At 37.8% G+C, this 21,730-nt stretch overlaps 2 protein-coding genes across 2 annotated transcripts in view; both read left to right on the forward strand.

The window, feature by feature from the left end:
* The window catches only part of LOC139607789 (ryanodine receptor 1-like), a 49,679-nt gene extending 33,654 nt beyond the window's left edge, over positions 1-16,025 (forward strand). Inside the window, exons 83-107 of the mRNA XM_071460995.1 lie at positions 32-111; positions 198-274; positions 409-482; positions 1,762-1,779; positions 3,115-3,195; positions 3,323-3,411; positions 3,802-3,930; positions 4,005-4,109; positions 9,655-9,736; positions 9,837-11,158; positions 11,386-11,468; positions 11,755-11,914; positions 12,016-12,102; positions 12,262-12,531; positions 12,749-12,879; positions 13,007-13,049; positions 13,128-13,261; positions 13,365-13,425; positions 13,530-13,676; positions 13,760-13,894; positions 13,989-14,145; positions 14,307-14,371; positions 14,450-14,550; positions 14,647-14,698; positions 14,833-16,025. Coding sequence (XP_071317096.1) covers positions 32-111; positions 198-274; positions 409-482; positions 1,762-1,779; positions 3,115-3,195; positions 3,323-3,411; positions 3,802-3,930; positions 4,005-4,109; positions 9,655-9,736; positions 9,837-11,158; positions 11,386-11,468; positions 11,755-11,914; positions 12,016-12,102; positions 12,262-12,531; positions 12,749-12,879; positions 13,007-13,049; positions 13,128-13,261; positions 13,365-13,425; positions 13,530-13,676; positions 13,760-13,894; positions 13,989-14,145; positions 14,307-14,371; positions 14,450-14,550; positions 14,647-14,698; positions 14,833-14,928 — 3,779 coding nt within the window. The 3' untranslated portion in view covers positions 14,929-16,025. The remainder of the gene's footprint in view (positions 1-31; positions 112-197; positions 275-408; positions 483-1,761; positions 1,780-3,114; positions 3,196-3,322; positions 3,412-3,801; positions 3,931-4,004; positions 4,110-9,654; positions 9,737-9,836; positions 11,159-11,385; positions 11,469-11,754; positions 11,915-12,015; positions 12,103-12,261; positions 12,532-12,748; positions 12,880-13,006; positions 13,050-13,127; positions 13,262-13,364; positions 13,426-13,529; positions 13,677-13,759; positions 13,895-13,988; positions 14,146-14,306; positions 14,372-14,449; positions 14,551-14,646; positions 14,699-14,832) is intronic.
* A 133-nt stretch (positions 16,026-16,158) lies between these two features.
* On the forward strand, positions 16,159-21,382 carry LOC139607794 (uncharacterized). Its single transcript, XM_071461009.1, has 5 exons — positions 16,159-16,308; positions 17,359-17,614; positions 18,507-18,540; positions 19,186-19,357; positions 19,524-21,382. The coding sequence occupies exons 1-5, from the start codon at positions 16,161-16,163 to the stop codon at positions 19,865-19,867; spliced, it is 954 nt and encodes a 317-aa protein (XP_071317110.1). The 5' UTR covers positions 16,159-16,160; the 3' UTR covers positions 19,868-21,382.
* The last annotated feature ends 348 nt before the right edge of the window (positions 21,383-21,730 follow it).

A 21,730-nucleotide genomic window follows, 5' to 3' on the forward strand; every position in this document is an offset into this window, starting at 1 on the left:
CCCTTATGACTTTGTTTTTTTTTTCCTGTAGGTGAGACTGGCCCAATGGTGTCTACAACCCTCAAGCTGGGTATCTCTATTCTTAATGGTGGAAACAGTGAGGTTCAACAGGTATGTGTTCTGTAAACAAACCTTGAAGATTATGTAATTTTGAATTTCAAGGTACCTTTAAATTGATTACCCCTCTTTTTTGGCAGAAAATGCTGGAGTACCTGAAGGATAAGAAGGATGTGGGCTTCTTTTTGAGTGTCCAAGCATTGATGCAGACTTGCTGGTCGGTTTTCACTAAATGAACACAATCTTCTACTTTTGAACAGTAAAGTAACTTAGGTGTTTACATTTGAAGGGTGGGGGGGGGGGGGGGGGGGGGGGGGTGCACATCTAAAAATGTGTTTATTTTCTCTGCAGTGTTCTGGATCTAAATGCCTTTGAGAGGCAGAACAAGGCTGAGGGGCTGGGCATGGTTTCAGAGGAGGGCACTAGTAAGTCTCCCTGCTCTTTTCTTCAGCATCACTTTTTTCACACCTAGTAGGGCCTAAAATACAGCAGGAAAACATCACACTGCAGCCATAGTCATGTAATAGATTATCTGCATCATTTGAAGATGCAGATTACATTGTTGAACACACTTACCTCACCCATCTCATTATATAATAACACACACAATTACCAGCCAATGAAGATGGCACACATTTTGTCTGAATAAGGAATAAAGAATAAAAATTATTTGCCCAGACAATTGAACAACAAGAGATAGGTGAGTACCAAACAATATAATTATTAATTGTACAACAACACAAATAATGGCAGCAGCACTCCTGTGAACATTTGCTAAGCTTACATGGACTATATTTAACATCATAGCTCTTGATCATCTGTACCTAAAACAATATAAGAAGATTTTATAATTTCTTATTACATAGCAGTACAACATTTTGTGACATAGGATTGGCAACTGTGCATAAGAATTACACCAAAATAAACAAACTGAAAATCAAAACTGTACTTTAACCTCTTTGTGTGCAAGAGGTCTGGGTGTCTTCACTTGACTTGGTCCTGTATATTCCCCAAAAATCCCAAGCAGGTTATTTGTGTGCATTGTTGGTAAGAGACATCCTGTGCCAAAAACATGTGGGATTTCATATTTTTGAGTAACAACATTTTGGAGGAACAACTATGGAGCAGACAACTCAATCCAGTATCAGACTTTACAGTAGAGTTAGCCAGACTTGTGTTTTTGTTAGTTTCTGTAAATAAGGTATTTACCTCATCAGCATTAACATAGAAACTAAATTAATTAATGAAAAGAAGATGTGAATTAAAAAAATACATTTACAACATTCTGATTCTTCATTTGTTAATTCATCTTCCTCTAAATTTTTACATCTGTGGCATTTAGTGTACAATTTTAATTCAGGTGAATGATTAGTTTTCTAACATGAAATATCATTAACACTTGGATGACTGTAAAATAATTAGATATACAGATTTTTATATTTAACTTAATTTAGTTCAGGTTTTTGTCCTTAGTATGTCTAGTAGTTTGACTTGTTGATTGGGCTTCACCTACTGTTTTACCAACTGTTTTCATCTAATTCTGGAGGTTCATTTGAAATTCTACCTGAATGAATTTGCCATGGAATGTTGTTAATCTCCCCCTCCTCATCTCTTAGTCCTCTACTGTTGTCAACACACTGATCCTCTCTCCCTTCCCCACGATCACTGCCACCTCTCCCTTGTCCCTTCTTTCATGGTCCTCAGACTTGAACCTAGATCGGGGTAAATCATGTTTCTCTCCATCTGCCTCTCTGTTACTCTTATTCCTCTTACTCTCCCCTGTCCCTCTTGCTCCATCACTTCTTTCTCTAACATTAAATTCCGCCAAGAGAGGATTGGATGCCTCTGTCCATCTTTCATATTCATAGCTCGTGCTCCTCCTCACATTTCTTGTTCATCTCAAAAGTCAATGAATGGAATCTGGTCTTTTCCACTCATGAAAAACTACTAAAACTGTAATGAAAAATATTTTCAAAATAGTAATAGAGCTCCTCATTACACAACCTTAACAACTTTTTGCACATTTTTCAGTCACATCATTTATAGAGAGGTTGTTCTTATCTTGAATTATGGCTACAAGCATTGTTGTAACTGCAGTCAATCTCAATAACTAATGCCCTGGCACATACAAATCCATTAGAATATTAAATTTTAAAGCAAAAAAAGGAATATTCTGAAATCTTGAACTTAATGGTCTACATTTTAAGGATTAAACAAATACATGGCTCCTCAAGCTGTAATTTTGATTTGACTAAAAAATGATGTCCTCTGTGAAGCACTGGATTCCCTTCAACATTTTGATGGACAATGCCCCAACCTCTCTGACATTTAACTCTGCTGCAGTAGAGCCAAGTTGGTGTGTGCTGCATGATTCTGTGTCTGTGTGTCTGTGTTTTTGTGTGTGTGTTCCTTACAGCCAGTGGTGAATTGGTATCAAGTTATCAAGTAATATTGTAGAACACAATTTCTGTAGAATATTTCAAAATGGTGTTATTGTATTTATTTATTTTATTTATGGGTTGGCACACTAAAAAAGTAAAGCTCCAGATGACCAGTTCACCCCCAAGTACTGCGATGTTTTAACTTTAATATTGTCTTTCTTTCTGTACAACAGTCTATTTTTATTGTCTACTTAGTGTATACCTGTTGTTATTGTGTTTGTCTATTACTGTGCTAATTTTTCACTGCAACTTGTTTGTACTTTAACCATATGCATGTGATGCTGATGCCTCCTGTTGTTTGGCATTTGATTGCATATTAGAGATTTGTATTTCTTCTATTAATATTATTTATATAGTTTAGTGTGACTTATTCTTGAATTTATAGTAAAAACACAACACTCAGTCACAAGTGCTTACTGCAATGTCTCATACTAAAATCCATTGAGAGATGATGGTAAGTCGAGAAATGAATTTTGTTTCCCATCAGCGCTAAACAGGCAAACTGTTTAAGTAATTACCAGTAAGCCCTTTTATAATGGTATTTAGTCTGATCTCAACCCACTTATAGGATGTAATTGAACACTTTGATTCAATTCTTTTTCTTTTTTTTTTGTAGATGAGAAAGTGATGGCCGATGATGAGTTCACCTGTGACCTCTTCCGTTTCTTGCAGCTGCTTTGTGAGGGTCACAATAATGGTGAGAAAGACTCGTGTTTAAATGAGAGTTAAAATTAAATTCAAACCAATGTCACCTATGCAAACACTATCAAACGTTACTGCTTTTCATGATCATCATGATCATTATGATCTGTATTTTGCTGCAGATTTTCAGAACTATTTGCGGACGCAGACAGGCAGCACAACTACCATCAACATCATCATCTGTACCGTAGATTACCTTCTCCGACTCCAGGTGCTGCTTACTAAAGAGTGAAATTAATATAGATAAAATTTCAAGTTTGAAGTAAAAAGGCTGGGGATTGGTTGGGGATTATTTTGTCACAAAAACTACACTTCTAATGGGGAGTGGTACTGGTTGATTGGATGTGCACTTCAACTTTACTATACAACTTTATGGAATTTAAGTCATTTTATAGTTTCCAAAGGCTTTTTATTCAGTTGTTCAAAAATCCCAAGTCACATGATCACAAGATTGCAAGTACTTTGTGTGTGGTATTTTAAATTAAGAAAAGATTTACATATATGCAAAATTAGGACTTTTACACTGATAAAAACTTTTATTTTTAAAAACTAAAATTATTTTTACGGAAGATTCTACTTACTTTTTCTTTTTTCAATCAAGGAGTCTATCAGTGATTTCTACTGGTATTACTCTGGGAAGGATGTCATTGATGAACCAGGCAAAAAGAATTTCTCCAAAGCTATGACTGTGGCAAAACAGATTTTCAACAGTCTAACTGAATATATTCAGGTAAAATTTGAACAAATCAGGTATTTACATTAGCTGGTTGTTTGTTGTGTGTGTAACACAGTTTCTCTCTTCAGGGCCCATGCACTGGCAACCAGCAGTCCCTGGCCCACAGCAGGCTGTGGGATGCTATTGTGGGGTTCCTTCATGTCTTTGCCCACATGATGATGAAGCTGGCACAGGTACGCACAAACCAATCAATTGATTATACCTTCCTAAAGAACAATATTTATTTGCTGCAAACATATAAAATAAAGGTAACACAAACTTGGTGTTGCCTTTCTGCAACCAAAGGTATGGACTGAGCTCCCTGACCTCAAATGTACAATTATATAATCAATATTGGCAGATAAAATCTGTTATACAACTTTGAATTCATGACATATTTTATTTTCAGTGACCATGACAGAAATTGCTGGTAACTATGAAAGGTGGGATGTTCTTTAGAGCCAAGTGTTACCTCAATTGTGCACTGGGGCTGATTTTTTGTTTCTCTGTAGTTATTGTGAGTCAGAAAAGTGAGGGTTAACATAGCACTTATTGTGCATTATGCTACAGTAGTTACTAAATCACTCCATCATTACCAAGCCTTAAGGAATATCTTTCTGTTGATTTCAGTGGACTTTACCTCTACTGGGTACAAATATATATATACAGCAGCTCCTTACATGTGCATGTTGCCACAAGCCTGCAAACTTTTGTTTAATTTTATTTAAACTTTATATACTGCATATAGTACACCTGAATATTACATTTAGAGAGTAAAGTCACTTTGGATTTCCACCATTGATTTGTACGTACTGTATGGACTGGTTTCAAAGTGGTTTCTCACATTCACATTAATTCTGAGTGGAGGCCTTTTTCACAGAAGACATTTTGACAAGTCACAGTAGGAAGATCACAGGTGTAAAAGTTAACATTAATGATGGCCGCATCCCATTTTGCTGCTTCATTTTCAGGGTCCTAGTATTGTGCATGCTGCCCCACTGTCACACTGTCATGGCTTAGCGGGACACTTGAATAGAACAGAGACAATATTAATGTTATTAGTATCACCTGTGCTTTTCCTTCTATGAAGTCTAAGGCCTTCAAATATGCATTTCATGTTTTACACATTATCAAATAACCTTCTTTAGGCAGTTCTATACCATTTACTTATTGTGGATTAAAAAATATGTAGTTAATTATGAAAAAATAAATCAAACCAACATGACCAAAAGTGTGGAATCACATTGATATCAGACTATATGGTGCAACTTTAATGATACAAATGAAAGGTCACAGAGAGAAATCACATGACTTTTCCACTCTATATATTGCTGTCATCCTCTGTGGATGACTGAGGCTAATAGCACACCTTTATCATTAGTAAAGTGTTTGCATGCATAACCCTTTAATCATACATTCATGTTAAGAGCCAAGCCATAAATACTTCTTTAAGGTCCCAGCCCAGCATACTCTAACACATAAGATGCACCTAACACAAAATTACTTTCCCATGCGCTGCCCTTTTTGACCTGATATTCTCACACATTATTGGCTGTTCTGTTTTGCAGTAAGCATATTTAAATTCTATGGTACACCAGTGAACAGGGGATATTTTTAATGAGTAATTCCAAAAAGTAAACTCTAATTATAAGACCGTATGTAAAAGATGTGATTTATTATTTAGGGCCCTACTTTCTTGGTGGCGCAATGACCAGCACAAGCAGCTCTCTGACAGTTTGGTAATTTGCTGAACTTGAGACTCAGTGTGGTACGTTGGTGCCAAAGCAGAGCGCACAGTGCACAGGTGGGAAGAGAGGTCCAAACAGGTGGGAGGTTCATTCAAATGAGTCGGCACAAAGTCTGTTGTTTTATATTGGTAGAAAATGTGTCGTAGACTTTGGGCTCAGAGCCATGTCTGTTTCTCAACATCTGCTGCCACTTTGGTATTTTCATCAACAACAACAAACTGAATATCTATCTTACACCTGGCAGAGAGTGCTGCCAAGAACAATGCAAGTGTCTTTGGAGTTTCAGAGCAACGCAGTTGTCATTTTCCTGTCCAGTGTTCAAGTTGTTTAAATAGCAAATGCACTTGCGCCCATCTGAGCACAACAAGGGCGTGTTGGTCTTAGAAAGAAGTATGGTCAGGCACGTTGTTGGTGCATTGCTATCTTGAGGCAGTGACCAGCAAAAACCTGGTCTAAAGTCAATGGCACAGTATTCACTGTTTATTATTTATTATTTTAATACCATATTATACCATACAATATTTTAAGACCATGCACTTAGATTGTTAAAATAGGGCCCAATGTATGATTGACACACATTCATATTTTACAATATTGTGTGAGCATTTATGACATAAGATAGAGTAGATCTAAAACTGAAATAGTGTTTGATCATCATTGCACTAAATAAAAACCCACACACACCTTCCTAATCTGGCTGCAGATTTGAGGTGCTGTGTGTTCAGGTCATGCCACCAACTCGATTTCCTGGAGAAGCCTCTTTCCATTTGCTGAGTCACTGTGATTGGTAGAGCTGTTTCAACATGGTGTGACCAGTGATGTGACTGGCTAAGACTGAATTTATAAATTACCACACTTCTGGTTTACAGTATGTGCCACCTCAGCTGGCCCTTTTGCACTGTGCACTGCTGCACCGACATGATCCAAAATAGCTGGGGCGTTTGGAAACGCTCACATTCAAGACCTACCACCTTACAGTTGTTGTTGCCCATGTGCTGTTCAAATAGGGCTTTTAGTGAGTAAACTGATACCAGCCCAAATATTGTTTTACTGTGTAATGAAAGAAAATATGTGTCATACACAACAGTATTTAAAAATGTAATAATGTTTTTAATTGTTTATCAACTGAATGATTTATTCATTATTTAAACTGTCTTCCACATGGTCAATGCAGGGTAAAGTATGTATCCATTTTATTTATCTATTGATGTGATATTGTGTTTACTAGTTTGTAATTTATTCAGTGTTGGTTTCCCTCATCAGGTTGTTTTATATCCACCTGTTTTTAAACATGTGATAATTAGGGGTTTGTATATTATGAAAGAGACAAACAAAAAAGTGAAATACGATACATATTGGTATTTGTATTGTCAATTAGAGGTGTTCAGTACATGCACAAGCAAAGCTTATGGAATTACAAAGGGAACTGACAACACTGACTTACCATATTGTCACTGACCAAATCAGTAAAGTTAGTGCTACTAAAGCACTAACTTTATGCCAAAGACTAAATACATACAAGCACAAAAGGACACTCACATTAAATCTGACATGTAGCACAATGTTATGTCATCAGAATAAAGATGACAGTGATCGCTGACTGTCATTAGAAGTAACTTAATGCACTGCAAAATCCTTTGGTCCTAGGGTCTCACATTCAGGCCTTCAAGTCTAGCTATCTACCTTGAGGACATCTGTTAACATTAGCTATTTCTCCTCCTTTAAATCAGTCAGAGTTGGACAAACACAGCTAATTTGTGTTAGTCAGATTTTGTTAGGCTAACAAAACCTAACTGATGCAAATTAGCTGTATTTGTACAATCCATCCATTTAAACAGTTTACAGTGATGCACAAATGTCAACAGTAGTATATTTCTGCCTCGTTAGCCCAAAGGAAGTTTTATTGTGAAAGGCTGTCTGTCATGGCTGCCATCAGCTCATATAAGCAATGACAAACTCCACCCCCAGTCCCATCCCCATGAAAAACAGTTGAGTCTTTTTCATTTTGATGCTTTAGATGCTGTTTTAGAGCTGAGCTGTGTATCTTTCCAAACAAACCTGAGCACAAGACAGAAGCTGAGTTTTTTAAAGGCAGATACTTCAGCACCTTGTTCAGTTAATCTGAAGTTACAACAACCACATCCCATGTCACTTCAACCAACATAAAGCTTTTTCAATTCATTTGATCAAATGCATAAAATTGCTTATATTTTTGAGAGATGTTAAAAGGCCTCTTTTGAAATCGCTACATTAGATCATTTTAAGTAATTTCAAGTAACTTAAATCTAATCTAAAATGTTTATGTACCACGGGTCATTAAACCACATGTACTGTATGACCTTTTTAAATACACTGAGGAATGTGTTTTTCTCCCTGAAACTACCACTTGTGCCTTTTAGCCGGAATTTGTCATGATGTTGAATTTCATTTTTGATTTGAGGAGTGTAAAACTGAAGTTCAGCATTTTAAAAAAGCAGGTAAATATTAATTTGTGTCTCATGAATCAGAAATAAGAGAAGAATGTATTCTATGAGACCCAAACCTTTCCCCACTCTGTTGTTGCACACTACTGTAGCTAAATCCCAATGCAATTACTGTATAATAAATGTGAAATCAAAATGGAGAAATCATTATTCAAGAAAACACACACAAAGAGATTCTACATCACAAGGTTGAACAGTACATTATTTTTATCAGGTCAGCATGTCTTTTTCTAAACACTTGAGTAAAACCATGAGGCATTAAGCATTCTGTACCAAATTAGGCCACAGGAATAACATACTGAATGTAAATTTCCAGACACACTAATATTCTCCTAAATATAAAGCATCTTGCCTTGTTAAGCAATTACTGCTATTTTATATCTCCAAGAATTTTAAAATCAGCAATATTGTGATTAAAAACCAACATGGTTTTTGTTGAATCAGTGAATTCATAACAAAGAAGCAGTTGACTACAAAACATCCTGAGAGAGGGACTGACTTTTAACCTCCACTGTTGGAGTATACACTTTAATATGAGATTATTTGGTGTTGGAATATACATTTTAATGTGACATCCACTATGTGTGTACATATTTAACAGGGGTTACAATTCTGTAGCCATTGTCATTCACTAATAATTAACCTGAAGGAATATGGTGTTCATTTGTGGTGTGATGCTTTGTGGCTTCTGTGTTGCTTTGGCTAAAACACTATTTAAGCATTAATATACTATTAGTATATGTATGTCATGAAATTCAGTTTCTCGTCCAACTGAAACTCTGTTAATGTTCATAGCAATCCATGGCATATTTAGGATGCAGTTATTCAGGTCCAAAAATAAACCACATGAAGAGAATAAGATCGGCCAGTGGCATCAAAAAGTATTCTGGTATCACTTCAGATAACATCAGCACAGTTTCTCTGTTTCTCTGGATAAAGGAATAATTAATTGAATAATGAATTAGCGGGTGCTATAGTGTTTGTTTACAGTGAAAACCTGTAGACTTTTTCATTGCACAGGCAGAGACAACATTGTTGTAGATGTAACCTTTATTGATGGGTTCAGCTATTAAGATTTAATCAGTATTCAGACAGGAATAACTAACTAACATGCGCTGAAACCAGAATTTATGGAAAGCTGGAGGAGATTGGTTATGTTTACATTTTGACATTCAAGGTTTCTTAAAACTATTTAAAATTTTGAGAAATTCTCTTAGCATGAGGGTTTGTTAATTAACTTCTTTTTGCAGCACCCTCTTTGTTGTGAATGTGAGTGTTTTCACCACACATTATTCTGAATGTAAACCTCATCATAACAAGTATTTGAGTTACTATATTGGATGTTAAAATAATGTTGTGTGATAACTCTTGACACTTTTCACTTGTGTTTTCCACTTCACCAATGACTATTGCATCTCTATAAATCTATGTGAGCCCCTAATATTTTAAAATGATTTATAATCTATTGTCATTACTGTACGATCTTGTGCATCTTTTTATGATCACAGGACTCCAGCCAGATTGGTTTGCTGAAGGAGCTTCTTGACCTACAGAAAGACATGGTTGTTATGTTGCTCTCACTGTTAGAGGGTAAAGAGTTTTTATCTGTTGTTTTATGTCCAACAGTTTTCATTACTTCTCATCTTCTCCTGTTCAAACCTCTATTTGAATTTTACTCTGTATTATTCAGGAAACGTGGTAAATGGTACAATTGCCCGCCAGATGGTAGACATGTTGGTAGAGTCCTCCAGCAACGTGGAGATGATCCTCAAGTTCTTTGACATGTTCCTCAAACTGAAAGACATTGTGGCTTCAGATGCTTTCCGTGATTATGTCACGGATCCTCGAGGACTGATCTCCAAGAAAGACTTCCAGAAGGCCATGGACAGTCAGAAACAGTACTCCCCCTCTGAGATCCAGTTTCTTTTGTCCTGCTCAGAGGCAGATGAGAATGACATGATCAACTATGAGGAGTTTGCCAGTCGCTTCCAGGAACCTGCCAAGGACATTGGCTTCAACATCGCAGTGCTGCTCACCAACCTGTCTGAGCATGTCCCCCATGACACCCGGCTACAGAACTTCCTAGAGCAAGCAGAGAGTGTGCTGAACTACTTCCGCCCCTTCCTGGGCCGTATTGAAATAATGGGCGCCAGCAGAAAGATTGAGCGCATCTACTTTGAAATCAGTGAAGTAAACCGCAGACAATGGGAGATGCCCCAGGTCAGAGAGTCCAAACGACAGTTTATCTTCGATGTTGTTAATGAGGGCGGTGAGTCAGAGAAAATGGAGATGTTTGTCAACTTCTGTGAAGACACCATCTTTGAGATGAATATAGCCTCACAAATTTCAGAGCAGGAGGAAGAGGAAAAGGGAGAGGAAGATGACGAAGGAGATGAAGGTGGAGGTGAGGCAGGAGCTGGAGGGGGAGCAAATGGAGGAGGTGATGAGGATAGTAATGGAGAAGAAGGGCAGCCTGAGTCAAGCTCTGCATTTGCAGACTTTATAAACAGCATGTTAAGCTTCTTCAGCATTTTCACCTTCCGTAACCTTCGCAGACAGTACCGCAGAGTTCGAAAGATGACCCTCAAGGAAATTGTAGTGGCTTTGTCCACTTTTTTCTGGACCATCCTAATGGGTATACTACACTTCATTTACAATGTGTGCAAAGGCTTCTTTATGATCATCTGGCAAACACTGTTTGGAGGTGGCTTAGTGGAGGGAGCTAAAAATATCACAGTGACTGAGATTTTAGCAAGCATGCCAGATCCCACACAGGATGATGTGCATGGAGATGGACCAGGGGAGCAAGGGACAGGGGAAGAGCAAGACACTGGAGGGGTAACAGACACCGGAGAGACTGGGAGTGGAGAGGAGGAAGAGGAGGATACCCAGGAAAAAGAGGGTGGGAGGATACCGGGTATTGATGCTCCAGGTGGACTTGGAGACATGGGTGTAGAGGCCCCTGTTGAACCTCCAACTCCAGAAGGAACTCCCATAACAAAGAGAAAAATGGTGAGTTGTTTTGCATGTTAGGTAAATAAAAATGTGTGTAAGTATTAGCTAATTCTCATGTTAGTTATCAATCCAGTTTCTCAGAGGTTAGAAATCGAGAACATCTCCCAAAAAGTAAGACAGAAAAAAATCCAGTCTTGTACACTCTACTTATCAAACAAAAAGGATCAAAATAAAAGAAGCCTAATTTCTTTATGGCTATGATTTGTGTTTTTGTGTCTTTACAGCCACCTGAAGAGACTGATGCTAGCCAGAAGCCACCTGAACCTGTTCCTGTAGAGGAGCCTCCTCCAGAGCCTGAAAAGGCTGAGTAAGAAATTTGAAGTGTTTTTCACATCTACATTATATGCTTTCAACATATCTCCTCTCTGTCATTATTGTAAATAACAGACTAGACTTTTAAGCCAATACCAAAGTATAGTGTAGAAAATAATATTTCACTCAAACAATTTGGGATGATCTGAATTCATAGCTTTGGTGCTTGCCTTGGATTATTTCCATGCAGCAGTTACTTGTGCTAACTTCCAAAATACTGCACCATCATGATTTAGATGTTGACGGAACAGAGAAAAAAAACCACTGTGTTTGTGTTTCAGTGTTGAAACTGGAGAGAAAGCAGAGAAAGAATCCCAGAGCAAAGTGGAAGAACAGCCAGAAGAACCAAAGAAATCTGCAAAGAAAAAAGAAAAGAAGCTGAAAAACGAAGGCGGTTTTCAAATCTGGACTGAGCTGGAAACCCAAAGAAATAAATTTATGGTGACATAACTGCTAGAATTGACTTACTTATGTAATTTCAATGTCACTTTCCACTTGCCAACTCACTAATTGGTTGAAAAATATTTATCTCTCTTTTGTAGAACTACCTCTCCAGAAACTTCTACAACCTGCGTTTTTTGGCTCTGTTTCTTGCATTTGCCCTGAACTTCATTCTGCTATTCTACAAGGTAAAATAATAATTTTGCACTTGAATGATGAAAAGTCTTTTACTTTCAGGTTACATGCTTGCATCAAAGGCCATACCTATATATGTGTGTGAACTGTCTGCGGTTCAGTCATATAAAGTACCAAGTTGTTCGTTCACTACATTTCTTCATTGTGTTTAGGTGTCTGACACCCCGCCTGAGGGTGAAGAGATGGAAGGATCTGGACTGTCGGAGGGAAGCGGGCTGTTCGAAGGCTCTGGGTTGTTTGAAGGTTCAGGGGAAGAAGCTGAGGGATCTGGGATGAATGAAGGGGATGAGGACGAAGAAGACGTGCCAGTTTATTACTATTTAGAGGAGAGCACTGGCTACATGCAGCCTACCTTGGCCTTCATTGCCATCCTGCACACAGTCATCTCCTTCATCTGCATCATCGGATACAACTGTCTCAAGGTATGATGGGCATGCAGTGAAAAAAAGCTGATTTAGTGTGTAGAATTTGACACTTTGCATGCAAAGCTGTGATGCAAACATGTCAAGTCAGATTTTGTTCAGATTAAAAAAAAACCTGTTGCACTGAACCATGTTCTGCCTTATACCAGAAACTGATTCAAAAACATTTCCTTGTCACATACCTCAGTTAAACAGTATTTGCAACTGTGTTTGTCAGATTCCACTGGTAATCTTTAAAAGGGAGAAAGAACTTGCAAGAAAGTTGGAGTTTGATGGTCTCTATATCACTGAGCAGCCTGAGGATGATGACATCAAGGGCCAGTGGGACCGACTGGTCCTTAATACACCGTATGTGGATAAATAAATCATTTGTTTCCTAATAGATGCTTCTTAATAGTGTCAAGAAAACTACTTCCAATTCCAATACAAATAGCATTAAATTATATATTAATAAATGATGTCCCTTTTTTCACAGGTCTTTCCCAAACAACTATTGGGATAAATTTGTTAAACGAAAGGTGAGTTGTTTTTGATATTGGTGGTTTTAAGTGGAATCTGTAGAGCATGTTAATGTGTAATGTAATGTCTGTGTCCAGGTTCTGGATAAGTACGGAGACATTTATGGCAGAGAAAGAATTGCTGAACTCCTGGGTGTTGATTTAGCCTCCCTGGATGTGAGTCAACAACATGAGAAGAAACAGGAAGAACCAGACAACTCTGTGTTTGCATGGTATGGTACAATAAAGATGTGCAATAAGGCACGTTAGACATTGCTCCTCAAAATTGAAACCTAGAATTTAAAATGGATATCAACCAATATTTAATCTTTTTAGGGTGACTTCCATTGACATCAAGTACCAGATCTGGAAATTTGGTGTTGTGTTCACAGACGGCGTAAGCAAACCTATATTTAAATGTGTATTGCACAATATTCTATACTATTTCACATCATACTTTACTATACTATACTAAGAACCTTCCTTGTTATCTCTTTGTAGACTTTCCTTTATCTCTGTTGGTACACGATAATGTCTTTGCTTGGGCATTACAACAACTTCTTCTTCGCCTGTCACTTGCTGGATATTGCCATGGGTGTCAAGACTCTGCGCACTATCCTGTCCTCAGTCACACACAATGGCAAACAGGCAAGTGCAGAAGAAATTCAGTAGTTTTGATTTTACTTCAGTTTGAATGTACTAACTCTGTTTCCCTCCCTTGTTTCTGCTAGCTCATGATGACAGTGGGCTTGTTGGCGGTGGTGGTGTACCTTTACACTGTGGTTGCCTTCAATTTCTTCCGAAAGTTTTACAACAAGAGTGAGGATGAAGATGAACCAGATATGAAATGTGATGACATGATGACTGTACGTTGTTGTTGATCTAAAAAAAAAAAGTGCACATTGCTATATTCATGCCTGAACCACTTCACTAATGATGTGTATTTTCTTTACTTCACAGTGTTACTTGTTCCACATGTACGTGGGTGTGCGAGCTGGTGGAGGCATTGGAGATGAGATCGAGGATCCTGCTGGAGACGAATACGAGCTTTATCGAGTGGTCTTTGATATAACCTTCTTCTTCTTCGTCATTGTCATCCTGCTGGCTATTATCCAGGGTAAAGACAATGCTGGCCTGGAAAACCCTTTTGTCAAATGCCATGTCATTGGGTTCTAACAATGGAGTGAACTCATAAATAAGGAAATTTTTAATTTATGTTTGACACTCATTTCATTAACAACTCCAATGATTATTAATGTTACTGTACAAATACTGTAGGTCTGATCATTGATGCCTTTGGAGAACTCAGAGACCAACAAGAGCAGGTCAAGGAAGACATGGAGGTATAACACTTGAAGTTGACACTTTTACCCTATGTATGCACAACATGCCTTTAATTCTCATCACTGATTTTTGTGCAGACAAAGTGCTTCATATGTGGCATTGGAAGTGACTACTTTGACACAACACCACATGGCTTTGAGACCCACACTTTTGATGAACACAACCTGGCCAATTACATGTAAGTACTTCCTACAGTGTTACAGTGTGTGCATGTTCATTATGTGAGTTTGTGCATGTACAAATGAGAAAATATTAACATGAGAGTCTTTTTCAGGTTCTTCTTAATGTACCTTATCAACAAAGATGAGACAGAGCACACTGGGCAGGTCGGTCTGAATTGTTTATTCACAGTTTTTAAGTGCTGTTTTGTTTTATTATCAGGATTCCCACTGACAAATAGCGAGTGTCTGCTCCTCTCAGTTCCTCTTTTGAATCCCTGTTCCTACATACTCTGTTTTAGGAGTCGTACGTGTGGAAGATGTACCAGGAGCGTTGCTGGGACTTCTTTCCTGCTGGAGACTGTTTCAGAAAACAATATGAGGATCAACTTTCCTAGTCAACAAGTACTTTACACATAACAGAGGGAAACGTTTAGACAACTATTAAACAGCTATGTGTCCATCATTCCTGACAAAACCCACAACAAATTGATTGTGTCATGAAAAATGCAAAACAAATGTCAATGATTTACATCATGAACATCACTATAAACTGTGGAAACTTCCAAGAAGAGCAATTTTTAAGTACAAAATACCTCATCTTTAGCACATGGCACAAAATTGCAGTTTTATATCAAATTGCATACAGATGTTGTCTTTTTAACCAGTTTAAGGGCATAATGGATTTCCATAAATTACTTTTAATTTGTTGAGGATGAAACTGTTCATGTGGGAATATGATAAAGTGTCTAAGCAGTACATCAATCAGCACAATCAGTGCACAACAGAATGTAGTCCCTGGGAAGTTACCTTTACACTTTCTGTCTTTATATACAAATAATAGTGTTATTGAAAATCATAATGTATTTCTTTTGTGATTATTGTGTCACTTTCACTTCAGCGTATTTATTTGTCTCAGTGGGTGTTTTTTTCTCCGTTTAGTTTTCTTCAGATACTCTAGCTTATATCTTTAATTTTAAATTATTCTATTTATTGTTTTTCAAGGCAACAAGACTGTGATAATAATTGCATTTTTAAACTTCATTGTAATGTGACATGAATTCCATTGATTAATGAAAGTCACAGAAGGTTATCTACAGTCGAGCTACATCTGTTTTAACAAATTCAAAAACAAAACAAATGTGGTTTTTACATTTTAATTTCTAGTTAAGTTAAGTATGTAACAATAAATGTTTGTTTTAATAGTTGTATTCTGACTGGATAACAGCCATTTAAATATGCAAGATTACAGATGACAAGACACTAAATTACACAGGACAGGACTCAACATGACCTAATCGTCTTTTCATGACTGCTGTGGAACTGTTGAAGGGTAAAATATGGAGGAAAAAAATGAATACTGGGACTGTTTTCTGTATGGATTTGAATCAGAGGATATCAGCCCAAGAGGTTTAGTGAGACTGATTTAAATTAACTTTTACTTTTGTGTATGTTAAACTGAATTGATATTAAAGAGAAATGTTTAAACAAAAAACAGTTGAATGATGCTGATAAGTCATTTTACACAGTACCTCTACACACACTGCAGCAGTATGTAACTTAACAGCCCATTTTCATACCGAGCTGCTGAACTGTGGTTCTGTAGAGTATTAAAGCTGAATGGGGATTAATGCTGAGTATTAAATCTCACACTGAGCCTCATGTTTTTCACCCATCCTGTCCTGAAACATTTCTTTCTGAGCCTGTGTTAGACCAGGACACATCGTCTGCTAACATGAACATCTCGGGGATCCACCGTGGGATGCTCAGGATGTATGGTGAGTTAATTCTCTCCTTTGCCGAGCAGTCATCATACAGCTGTGGTGACATTCTGTGATCAAAAATCCCTGAATCTCTTTTAAATAGCTATTTTTTCTAGTTTTGCAGTTGTCAAGTCTCTGATGGTAATTTCCAAATTCGATGTCTGTTCACCATCAAGCATAAATACTGATCTTCATTAATATTTTTCCTGTTAAAATATGAACATTGTATCATTTAAACTGCATTCTGCATCTGGGATGTATGACGGTATTAAATAATTGTTAAGTAGAATGAAAAATGTATTTTGTGTCTCCATGTTTCCCCAAACTCATAGATTTGTTCAACATTACAACATGTTATGATATTGTTAACAGTGTCAGCTATGGTCTTGAGACCAAGTACAGTTTTGAGAAAATAATTCAATGATTCTCTCCTCCACGTCATCCATTACAAACCAACAAATTTAATAATTGAGTGATATATGTGTGTGTGTGTGTGTGTGTGTGTATTTCTTTTTTTCAAAAGTAAACATGGAGCATTAAATGGTCTGCTCTCAGTAACCACAGACATGTAGCAAACCCTGATGAAAATATAATCTCAAGCTGTAGCTAAAAATACACTCACACCAGACTAAATCTCAGCAATCTCTTCCGTCTTTTTTCATCAGCTCTTGGTTTTTTTTAATTCTATGTACTTTAATAGAGTGTGTCCATGTGTTTTTACTGTATGCACATACCATGAGTAGATCCAGATATGTGCATGTGATTATGGTAGACCATGTGCACACGGATCAACATCGTCTGATTGGTCCAGCCACACATCCACAGCCCCTTGATCCTCCAACCATCTGACTGCCTCTAATCTGTGGGGATGACAGAATGACAGAGTGTTCATGCTTTAATCCAGCTGTACACTGCTCGCACTGCTGTCATGATCACTGTGACTATGCCTAATATTGTCACTAAGCTTTGGGTGTTTTGTGTTTATGACTAGAATTGCTTTTTACAATTCTAGTCATTTCTCCAACAAGCACAAGCACATTTCCTGTTATCTTACCTCTTATCCAGGTGGATTTATCTTCAAACAATGGAAGAAGAGGTTTCTGCTGCTCACAGCTGAAGGCAGTCTCCTTGTGTGCCATGATGCATCATCTCCCCCAGACCAGCTGGTACTGTTGCAGAGCAGTGAGGCAATTGTGGAAGGCAAGGAGATCCTAGACCTGCCTAAGTTACCCTCCGGTGGCTGCAGGGATTGCTGCTTTGCTTTGATCCTTCCCCAGCATAAGTACCTGCTGCTGTTGGCTGATACCTCTGCAGACTGCAGGTCCTGTGGTCACTGTGCTTTCTCTGTTAATTGCTTTGCCTCGTTCCAGCAGATGGATATAGTCTCTAGATCGTGGATTAAAGTTTTTTAATGCAGTTTCACAATATTACCACCAGTTAAGCTACTTACAGTATTTTCAAGAAATATGCTTTTTCACTCTTTTTTGACAAAAGTGAGATGAAAAGATTGATACCACTTCTGTATATATATATGAGCCTACTTCCCACAGCCAGTAAGCTCAGTTTACCATAAAGAGGAAGTAGCTAGCAAGGCTACACTGAAGAGTTAGAAAAAACATTGGCTTCCACAAAATGCTTGAACAAATTAAACCAGCTTATCAATTGTCTTTAGAGACGCTTCTGGTGGATTTCATAACATTTAACAGCGCCAGGTTAGCCATTTCCCTGTTTCTAGTCTTTGTGCTAAGCTAGGCTAACTTGGTTGTGGCTTCATATTCAATGGACAGATCAGAGAGTGGTATCAACCCGTTCACCTAACTTTCAGAGAGAAAGCTCAAAAGTGTTTTTCCAAAATGATGAACTGTTTCTTTAATCATATTACACATAACCATATAATGTCCATAAAGGCCCCTCTGCTATTTACATATCTTAAAGAGAAAAATATACAATCCTACCCCCCAAATATCCTATAATAGACTACATTTTTTCCATTCCTGCCTCTTGTCTCACTCATCTCACACAGCTGACAAAACGACTGAGTATAGTGTAGCAGGAAGTGTGCGAGAGAGGGCTGGCAATGCTTTGGCGACTGAGAGGCACAAATACTGCACATTCCATTCCTGTTATTTCACTGCTATTGACTTGATTTGATATATTTATGGATGTATGATTTGCATGGGAGTAATAACAGAATCATTTTCATCTCTTTTCAGTCAGTGGCTGAATATGCTGAAGAAAGTGAAAAAGGTGAGTTAATAAGACATTTATTAATGCAGTTGTTATGGGGAATGTGTAGGCTCCGTGACACTTTGCTCAGGCACTGCAGTGTTTTCAGTTAAATGCTAACATGGAATTCATGGCAATCCATCCATTAATTGTTGCAACATTTTGCTCAAAACCACAAATGTGGACCTCATGGTGGCACTAGAGGAAAAGACAGGCGATCACCAGAGTTGTTGGGTTACATCATGAGGGAACCATGAATGTCGGTACAAAATTTTGTTCCCACACATGTTATAGATGTCGAGATATTTCCCATTGTAAACTTTAACCTGATTGTGTCAAAGGATGAAAAGTCAGGGGATCATTTAAGTCAGTAGGATTCATCCTCTGGGGACCATGAATGTTTGTATAAAATTTCATGACAATCCATTTAATAGTATTTCAGATATTTCCGTCTACAGTAGTTCAGAAACTACTACAGTTTTCAGGCATGCTAACTGCCATGCTGTTAGCACGCTGTTAGCATGAGCATTAGTATACAAAATCATGCAAAATCATTTTCTTTTGCCTCGTCACACTTCAATGTATATAAATTTAGTAGTTATAGATTTCTTTATCTTTTAATCATTGAATCCATATTTTTCAGCATTCTTATTTTATTTCCTACAGAGTCTTTCATCACCCCTCAGTCCTTGTAAGAGACATCAGGTGCCACCACCACCACACATTACTCTCCACGATCTGGTGCCTGAGCAAATCGGAGACAAAGATCCAGCAACTCCACCTGTTAGCAACAGAGAGGCACCCTCCCCAGGGCCTATGACCTCCCCAAGGGAAACTGGTGAGTTTAGGTTGTGTGCTTGTTTCTCTCAAGAATTTATTGGTACATTTTCAAATTGTAAATTGCTATTTTTTCACGAGGTTTTTGTTTGATGTTTGTTTGTGTAAATAATAAAATGTACAATCTGTAAAACTTTTTTTTTTTTTCAAACCCCTTGATCCAACAGGCAGGAATTCTCCCCGTGCAAATTATAACAAAGGAAGTGTGCACTCAGTAGGGTGTCTGCGTCATGGCAGTATCAGTAATGCCCAGGCGGTGAGGGCGGTTTATCTGCTGATGGGAGGGGCTGCTGCTTCCTCTGCTATGGGTTACCTAGGGGCATGCTCACCCTCTAATCTGGAAGCCAAAGCTCCTGACCTCCCACTCAACACGGATTTCTCTGGCATGGGACCAGCAGGAGCGTACCACACCTGCAGCCCTGCGCTCGACTCCCCTCACTTTAACAGCTTTGACTTTGAAGTGGCAGACTCTGATTTTGATGCTTTTGATTGTAGTGGGTTCACTTTCTGATGGCGTGCTGCTTGGAGGCTCTAGATATGGACAGCTTTAATGATGCTGAAAAATGTATCTGATAATACATTGTGATTTGTCAAAACGACGAATCATATGAAGGGTTTCAATTAAGGATGGTTTAGGAGGAAGAGACATATCACTTAAAGATGATATAGCAAACAGTTGCCCTGCAGTATTCAAAAGGTTCAGCAGTTATAGAGCAACATTATCATTCATTTGTAGTCCCGTCTCTGTCCACCTGGCCAATTAAATCCAGTATTTAGAGTCTTTCAGCTCTGTTTTACCTCTCAACCAACTCTTGAAGGAAATATCTCTATTTAGCTGCTACATGCTCCACAGGTTCACCAGGTAGTTGCTAACTTTGTTTTTGTGTCATTTAGTGCTCAGCACTTTGCGTACAATGTTTTGTTTGTTTGTTTTTTTTTCCCCAAACTTTTGTCACTGAAAGCAGCTGCTTGCCGTGACTAAAAACAGCACAATGAGAGCAGTGAAAGGGAACCACAACAGAAAAATGAGCTGTTGCTTTCTCATGACTCGCTAGCTAATGCAAGAGTGGAGCTGCAAATTCAAGTGATAATGTTCTGTAGCTTCATCACTACAGGCGACTCCGTTCATATTTCATTCATTGTTGTTATAAAAAATATTACATATATCTGTTTTTACAGCAGATACAAACAGCATTGTATGTTATTTTTGATTTAATTGTAATGCATTCATTTTTGAATGAAGGTTCAATTCGACTCAGTTGGTTCAAACCGGTTTTAACAAATCACTGGGATGGGCAATCACATACATGAAAGCACACATTTGTGGTAATTACTCTGAAACATGAATGGAGTGTGCAAAGATAAAATAGTTGTTGCTGTGGTGTCTTTCCTGTCTGAGAGTTTTACAAACCATGCAGTGTTTTTGTGTCTCATAAGCCTTTAAACACATTAATCTGTTGCTGGGTCATATTGTAGCTTTTGTTTCACTGGTACCTAACACATCCCCACCAACATGCCCTGTGCATTGTTTTAACATGGGATCTGGATATTACCCACCCCATGTGCACTATTTGGCACCATAATTACACTATAAATACTATCACTTATTGTGAATATGATAAGAATTTGTGCGAATTTATAATATGCTATGTATGTGCTTCAAACTCATGCAAACCATGAATGAACCGTGTATGTTAACTCTGCCATGGAGACTAATGGGAGATTTGCAACATGACACACTCAAGCTCTATTTCTACATATTTTAGGAGTATTATTTTATAACCTTGAGTGGATTAAATAGATCTGTATCAGATATTTTATTCACTAGCAGTTAACCTCCTACTGTTACCTATAACCTATAGGACTCCTCCAAAACTAAGCATCCACTTTTGTGCATGTGCAGTGTTTCTTTTGAAATATCCAGCTGTTATGTGCTTATGTCCTACGTTTGGTAAAAAACAAATTTATGTTGTGATGTCTGTTTGAGCCCATTTTGCGTCTGTGAATAAAACTGACGTGGAAATTGGCCGTTTTATTTGTTTTTCTTCATACTTAGCACACATACTCAACATAAGTCAGCTACTAATGACTGTATTTCCTGTATTGAAAGGTAGTGACTGCAATCTTAACAGTATCTTGCTGAAACTGTGGTGTACCACACAGCTACACAACTTCACAGCTGCAACACTGGTTGGTGAGCATTATGTGTGAACAGAGAGCCATAAAAATACTGCGCTGTTTACCGAGTCCAGCTAATGTAGACTCTATCTTCCCTTTTCACTATTCTGTCTATGATGTTAATCAATAATATTTTTTTCTTTTTCTACACAGACAGACAGGCATACTCACACACACACACACACACACACACACA

The sequence above is a fragment of the Trachinotus anak genome, unplaced genomic scaffold, assembly GCF_046630095.1.
Source record: "Trachinotus anak isolate AG129_WGS33_773 ecotype Australia unplaced genomic scaffold, CSIRO_AGI_Tana_v1 ptg000024l, whole genome shotgun sequence".
In the NCBI taxonomy this organism is placed as follows: Eukaryota; Metazoa; Chordata; class Actinopteri; order Carangiformes; family Carangidae; genus Trachinotus; species Trachinotus anak.